The sequence below is a fragment of the Girardinichthys multiradiatus genome, chromosome 20 (genome assembly GCF_021462225.1).
Source record: "Girardinichthys multiradiatus isolate DD_20200921_A chromosome 20, DD_fGirMul_XY1, whole genome shotgun sequence".
NCBI lineage: Eukaryota > Metazoa > Chordata > Actinopteri > Cyprinodontiformes > Goodeidae > Girardinichthys > Girardinichthys multiradiatus.
The window spans coordinates 10,717,045-10,725,036 of NC_061812.1; the positions used below are offsets into that span (position 1 = coordinate 10,717,045).

General features: G+C 41.9%; 1 protein-coding gene across 1 annotated transcript; it reads right to left on the reverse strand.

Annotated features, from left to right (window-relative positions):
- Positions 1-3,417: 3,417 nt before the first annotated feature.
- LOC124857313 (olfactory receptor class A-like protein 1) lies at positions 3,418-4,493 on the reverse strand. The gene has a single exon (XM_047348526.1). It carries the CDS (start codon positions 4,381-4,383, stop codon positions 3,418-3,420), a length of 966 nt encoding a protein of 321 aa, XP_047204482.1. The 5' UTR covers positions 4,384-4,493.
- Between the last annotated feature and the right edge of the window lie 3,499 nt (positions 4,494-7,992).

Genomic DNA, 7,992 nt, shown 5'->3' on the forward strand with positions numbered 1-7,992 from the left:
CTGAGCCATAAAATAAAAACACAGGATTTAGAAAATGTATTTAATTTTGATACAGATCTTTGAAGTTTAACATTTTAATTAATGTATTTAGGTGTGAAAGACAGATTTTGATATTTCTGAAAAGAGCCAGACAGGTTGTCTCCCGTTGTCGTTAATGCTTAATTAATAGTCTGCTGACTGTTGCTACTTTTACTGTAGGTAATGCTCAAACATGAAAGCACCATCAATCATCTGCTTAACCCTACAAGCTGCCCAATTTAATATGCAAGAATTTGACTAATTTCCTGCCAGTACGGTAATGTTGAAGTTAAAACTAGTTATACCATCAATGTGCAGATTAATCTGTTTTAACCATTTTGTTCAAAGGTTACACTAAATTCAAATCCTTTTAAGAATTGTTTTTTCGCTCCAGAACAGTCCACTCTTTAATATGCAAGTTTTCCTCTCACCAAGTTGACTACAGACCTCCTTGCCTACATGCGGTGCAACATTCCAGGCAAGCTGCAACACGACTATGAGTCTCCTCCATCTGAGCAAATCAGTTAAACTGGGTGGATGGGACAAACTATCAACTCTGGAGCACTAGTTTGTACAAAATAGGAATCTAAATTATAAATATCTGCTGGCATTTACAGTGTTTACAGTATTTACTCTAGACAACATGCCCAAAGAAAAATCCCACAAATGGAAACAGCAGAGATGGTATCAGTATACTCAAAAATAACTTATTACAGCAAGTCGCTCATTTCCATAAAATCAGAATGTTTAGGATATGATCATTATTGACATAAATAAGCCCTAGCTGCTTTAGCAATGTAAACATCATCAGAGGCATATTTTTGATTTTCTTTCATAATCCACTTAACAAAACTTAGGCTTCATATAGGAATAAAAACATGAATGGTTTCATTTATCTTTCTAAAAACGTTAATTTCTGGATGTTTTTGTTTAGTCATGCTTGTTTGGTACAATTGCAGTGTTTTCCTGTCAGTTGCACTGTCGATGATTCATTCTCTGTCGGGTTTGTGTAATTGGAAAAAAGATTTCTGTGGGGGAGGAAAAGGTTCCTAACATTCAGTTGAAGCAGGGTGTGGCCTTGCTCCAAGGCAGAAGAAAGGGGGTTGGTTCAACCCTTCTGCTGCTTTGCCATTGGTGCACAGGGGGGACAAAAAAGGCCTGTACCTGGTGCAGGTAAACAGATTCACATCAAGCACAGTGCAGCAGAAGTCTTGTGGGATCAGCTGGCAGAATTTAGTGATATTTTTTTTGTCTAACCATCCACTCTGGAGATTTTTGAGAGCTTTTTTAGCACAGGTTTGTATCGGTTTATATTGCATAACTACACACAAAGAGGATGCAAATGTTGGTTTGTAACTTTACTAAAATAAGTTAGTGTTGATTCATTTATCAATTTCTCAGTTTTGTTTGCAAGTTGTTTCAGTCTGTAAGTTAGAATTTGTAGATTTCTTTGCTAGGTATGTTTTGAATTCAGCATTAAGACCTAGAATAGAAAAAATGCACAAGTTATGATGGGAAAGAGAAAGCTAGTAGAAGGTTACATTTTTGCTTGTATGATCATGTTAAAGAACCCTCAGCATTCACTGGGCTCAAAAGACTTCAAAAGGACTGAAAGCAGTGTCAACAGGTCCTGTCTTGTGCAGGGAGAGGCCTTCCTGACGCACCCTTCACGCATAGACTCAGACACGAACATACACCCTGATGGAACCTGTTTTTGTGTGCCTGTTCTTTGTTTTAATGATGTGACCATTTCACTCTTTATAGGAAGGCCCTGAAAGGAGACATCGGCATCCAATATTCCAGCAACTGAGCAGGAGCGACAGCAGGGTCCTCCATATATCCATGTATTCTATCCTTCATTCCACCGGAGTCTGTCTAAAGTGCCAATCAGATTTCAGTGGTTTGAAGACTAAAAAACATGGAATTTCTCATCTGGAAAGAGATCTATGACAATAAACATGAGCGGCTTTACCATTTCAGACTTTAAAATTAAAAGTAAATGTTACTCTGTGATGTGACCTTAAAGTGTTCTTCATTACTGATGTCATCTTGGTGGTAAATGCAACAGTCAAGCACAAGCACTGGCAGAGGATTTCTCCTCCTACACCGATTGCACATAAGAGTTACTGCAGAATAACAGAGAGCTGGCAGCTCCACTTTATGTCTTCGGAACTGTCAGTGACAGAGGTTGTTATGTCCTCACCTTGTCTTTTTGCCCTTGATTCTCTTAAGTTGCAGCAATTACATTTATATACATTATTAATCATAATTTCCTACATTGTAACATCAACAGTGAACTCTTTAGACCTTGCAATAAAATCCAGTTTTGTGACTATTTTACATCTTTTACATCATTTTGCAGCTTCTGATATACAACTCAGACAGACATTTTTAGAATTAAATGGAGTAATTCACTATTGCAAAATGATTTCTCTGAGCTATAAAGAATTTCATTTTACCGGTAGGTTTTTAACCAAATCTCGTGGGGCAATTAACCTGCCTGATTAACACGGAACATTTCCCGCATCCATTTAAAATGCTTAATCATGGCTAAATCGGCACTTGGAAGTTATTTGACAGCAACATGAAATGAATTACTGGCCATAATTTGTACTGCTGGTACATAATAAATAAACCAGGAAAAATAACACACTGCCAGATCAGCAGAGACTACATGTTTGCTATTGTGTTCTTTCAAATATGCAGTGCCAAAAACAGTGCTGGCAAATCTTCATAAGACTATTGCAAAATGTTTAGTTTCTCTGATCGTACTGTTTATAGGTATGTGCTTGAGTAAATATTTTTGTTTAATTCAATGAACAAATAGAAATGACATGAGTTAAAGCATTTATTCGCTGAAAATTGCAAATGGTTTAAATAAATTACATGCAGTGTGTTGAGCTCAAATAGCACCCAGAAAGCACTTTCATATTTCTTTAACAACACAATACTAATGGGTTAGCCTAAAGTTCAGTTAGAGGAATTTCCATCACAGTGTCCCGCCATGCTCTCCACCAGTCTTTTGCTGTTGTTGTTGGGTTAAGGTGACCTAATCAGTTCCTCATTAGTTAGAATGACGTGTGCTTGCGTTGATATTCAGCAAACCCTGGAGTGGAATGTTTGTTATGCATCTAGAGATCCTGATTTTGGAAAAAAGGTTGCAGGGGTCTCTTTTTTTCCAGAGTTGCTACTCTCTTGAATGCTCATAGGAAAAAGAGTACTCAACTTTAGAACACACTAGAATAACTACAGCAGAGATAAAAGTAGTGCAATTATTGTCAGAAAGTGTGATTTCAACAGAATAAGCCACACATGACCCAGATATCAGAAAATGTCAGTTTCAACTCTGCTTTAGTTTCCCCTCCACCCATGTGTTCAGTCGACCACACCACATTGCCCTCATATAGAGCGGAGACGAGCTGTTTTCCCAGGCAAAGGTTTTTCCTGTGTTCCACACCTGAGCCTGCTGTTCACCTTCCTATTAGACGCAATGATAACCAGAGGGCTCAGCGCTGCGTACAGTGAGGCGAAGAATACACGCAGGTCTGAGATCAGCGAGGAGCTCATTGTGTGCCTCACAGTGAGTGTGTACACCCAAAGACCATTATCGACCCCGTAAAGGACCACATACATGGTTACGAGCACGACTACGACTTTTGCAGCCCGTTGCTCTGCCCCACAGCTCCCTGAACCAGCTTGGCCAGCACCACGGAGCCCCTTGAGGTGCTGGCTGTGCTTGTAGAGAAGAACAAGAATGATCAGGCTGGTTAGAATCATGAGGGCCATAGGCACCACATCTCTACTTACTTGTACTGCCCCATAGACCTCTTTAAGGATATCTGAAGGAAAATTAACATAACAGAATTCTACGTTAATAGCACTTCTTGTCAGACTAGTGTCATTCCTGGAGCTTACAGAGAACAATATGGCCCCTGCACTCATGCCAGTGTGGAAGACCCAGAGGAAAAGGAACACAATGGGCAAATTTTGGGCAACTAAGGCACGAGCTGAGGCCCAGCTTGATCCAGGAGGGGCAATGCTCAAACACTGATATGCACTAAGGAGAAAGGTAAGCCAAATAGAGAGGGCCCTGGAGGTTCTGTAGATGAAGATCACAGCTTTACAACCAACATCTCCAAAGACATTGGCCATGTAGAAGGAGGCCAGCATCTCAAGCAGACAGCGTACGAGCACCACCAGCAGGTTGGCGCAGGCCAGGTGGAGGACAATGGCATCTGCTGCAAGGAGCCAGCTCTTTTTGTGGATCATTAGGAGGAAGGCAACAATCACCGTGATATTCCCGAGAACTCCAACAACTGTGAGCGACAGAAAGAGCATCCCACGAAAAGACTTATCTGATGGCATTCCTGCAAAGAGGAAAATAAGTGAAAAACAATTTAAGAAATCACATTGTGATTATGTCAAATGTTAATATGCATTCAAGCTGATCTTGGATTACACTTACTGGAAGTTAGAATCCCACCTGATGGCAGGTAAGGCTGAGAGCTCTGAAGCTGATCTTGTGCCTGACAGACAGTGATCCACTTCATGCAGTCGACAGGCTTTTTCTTTCCTTATACCTGGAGACCTTTAGCAGCTGTTGGTTCTGCTTTGCACGATCCATTGACTTCTCTTCCCTCAGCCTCCAATTACTTGACATCAATTCAGATGACTGATTCTGTTCTCTCACTGGGTTTTAGACAGACCAGATTAACATAAAGAGCTGCTGATTGTTCTTATTTACATGGTAAAAAAACAAAACAAAAACAAAAAAACACTGGGAGCTATTAAGCACCTATTAGATCTATGTTTTAATATAAAAAAGGATCAAATAATTTTACAACATCCAACATCCATGTTTCATCAAGTGGAAATTATTTTGTTACATATTAATCTGTCACCTGTCTCTTATTTTTCATTATTCTAATTAATCACTAAAAAACTTTTTTAAATTGACAATTACAGGTGACTGAATTACAGGTGACATCAAATGTACAGTCACCTTTCAATACCACAGTGCCCCCTAGTGGAGAGACATAAAACAAAAGTCAAAGCCAGAAGCCCTTCCTGTCAGAAGTGGAATCAATACTCCACAATCTTTACTATGAGGACATAACTCAGAATACAGTTTACTTCTGTTGGATTTATCCAAAGTGATAAAATCTTTAAACATTTTAATTAAACCTGAATTCTAAGGAAGGACATATCAATCCAAGCAGGCAACACGATTTACCTGCAGGTCCTCCTGCTGAGAATTGGAAATTAAGCTTTATGTAATATCTCATGGTCAAGGAACGTCAATGGAAATGCTTCAGAATAAAAATTTTAGATGGTTTATAGCGAACTAATTAAAATCCTGAATCAAAATAAAGCAGCACAAGTAAATGAAAGAAAGCTGGTTTAGTCATTGGTTTATGTGCATAACATTACCTTTGGAATCATTTTTTTTCCTATTTAAATCAGAATCAGAATCAGCTTTATTGCCAAGTTCGTACATACAAACAAGGAATTCAGTACACTTTGCTCTTTTGTTCTGTTTTTGGATTACAGAATATACAAATTTACAATGTACAATATTCACATATATAATAAAAAGGTGCATTTGCAACATCTGTATGCTGTTGTTTTGTACTTTATTGAATGTTCAACAGAGAAACAGCCTGGGGGAAGAAACTGTCTCTGTGGCGGCTGGTTTTAGCGAACAGTGCTCTGTAGCGGCGGCCTGAAGGTAAAACTCTAAACAGTTTATGTGCAGGGTGTGTGGGGTCTGCAGAGATTTTTTGAGCTCTTTTCCTGACCCTTAACCTGTATAAATCCTGGATGGAGGGAAGGTCAGCCCTGATTATTCTCTCTGCATTCCTGATTATTTGTTGCAGTCTGGACCTGTCCTGTTTTGTGGATGAGCCAAACCACACTGAGATGGATGAAGACAGGACAGATTGAATGATGGCAGTGTAGAAGATGACCAACAGCTCCTGTGGAAGGTTGAACTTCTTGAGTTGCCTCAGGAAGTACAGTCTCTGCTGGGTCTTCTTTCGAACAGTGTCTATGTGTGAAGACTATCTCAGGTCCTCAGAGATGGTGGTTCCTAGGAACCTGAAGTGGTCCACGGCCGATACAGTGTTGTTGAGGATGGTGAGAGGGGTGTATGGGGGTGGTGTGCTCCAAAAGTCCACCACCATTTCCGCAGTCTTGAGTGGGTTCAGTTCAAGGTAGTTCTGACCGCACCAGTGTACCAGCCAATCCACCTGCTGTCTGTATGCAGACTCATCACCGTCCTGGATCAGTACAATGACAGTGGTGTCGTCTGCAAACTTAAGGAGTTTCACGGACGGGTCCGATGAGGTGCAGTCATTTGTGTACAAGGAGAAGAGGAGTGGGGATAGAACACACCCCTGGGGGGCACCCGTACTTATTGTTCTGGATCGGGAGAAGATGCTCCCCAGTCTCACCTGCTGCTGTCGGTCCGTCAGGAAGCTGTTGATCCACTGACAGGTGGAGGCTGGGACGTTGAGCTGGGTGAGCTTCTGGTGGAGGATGTCTGGTATGATGGTGTTGAAGGCCGAGCTGAAGATTACAAAAAGGATCCTGGCGTACGTCCCTGGGGGGTCGAGGTGTTGCAGGATGAAGTGTAGACCTAAGTTAACAGCATCATCTGCCGACCTGTTTGCTCGGTAAGCAAATTGCAGGGGGTCCAGCAGGGGGCCTGTGATGTTTATCAGGTGCTTCAACACCAGCCGCTCAAAGGATTTCATGACCACAGACGTCAGGGCTACAGGCTTGTAGTCATTTAATCCTGCGATGGTGGGTTTCTTGGGCACTGGGATGATGGTGGATCGTTTGAGGCAGGAGGGGACCTCACATTTCTCCAGTGACTTGTTGAAGATCCTTGTGAAGATCGGAGCGAGTTGATTTCCACAGGCTTTCAGGCATGATGGGGAGACGTTATCAGGTCCTCCAGCTTTCTTTGTTTTCATGCGCTGAAAGAGCCTATTTACATCTTCCTTGGAGATCTTTAGTGCAGGCAGAGGATCTGATGGTGGGGGGTTGGTTGCTTTATGGGAGGAATTTGTTCCTGAATGGGATGTGGAGGAGATGGTTTGAGGTGTGAGTGGCTTCTTGTCATGTCTGCAGTAGAAGCCATTCAGACGGTTGGCCAGGAGACGACTCTGTTCAGGATGGGTGGAGGGGCTCCTGTAGGCAGTCAGGTTTCTCAGACCGGTCCATACAGCCGAAGTGTCACCAGTAGAAAGGCTGTTCTTAAGGTTCTCACTGTAGCTTCTCTTGACTGCTTTGATCTCTTTTGTTAGTCTGTTCCTGGCCTGCCTGTACCGCGCCCAATCTCCACTGCTGTGAGCTTCTTCCTTTTCCCTGCGCAGATTCCTGAGGTGTGGAGTAAACCATGGCTTGTTGTTCCCAAAGGTGCAGAAGGTCTTGGTCTGCACACACATGTCCTCACAGAAACTGATGTATGATGTCACCACATCAGTTAGTTGGTTTAGGTCAGTGGCTGAAGTTTCAAAAACAGTCCAGTGTGTGCATTCAAAGCAGGCCTGTAGCATCTGCTTTGATTCCTCAGTCCACTTCTTAACAGTGTGAACCACGGGTCTGGAAGCTCTTAGTTTCTGTCTGTAGGTTGGGATGAGGTGGATTAGATAATGATCCGAAAAACCCAGAGCAGCCCTGGTAACAGCATAATATGAGTCCTTTAAAGCTGTATAACAATGGTCCAGTGTGTTTTTGTCTCTGGTGGGACACTTAATATGCTGTCTGTATTTGGGGAGTTCATTTGAGAGGTTTGCTCTGTTAAAATCTCCCAGTATTATGATGAAAGAGTCCATGTATTTTTTCTCCAGGTCTGTAATCAGCTCAGCAAGATGTTTTTCCGCGGCAGAAGTGCAGCCATGCGGTGGAAAATATGAGCCAATTATTATAAACGAGGAAAACTCTCTCGGTGAATAAAACGGCTTACAG

What these genes read in the sequence shown, in the direction of transcription:
- LOC124857313 (XM_047348526.1), bottom strand. Translation starts at nt 4,383, where the DNA reads ATGCCATCAGATAAGTCTTTTCGTGGGATGCTCTTTCTGTCGCTCACA.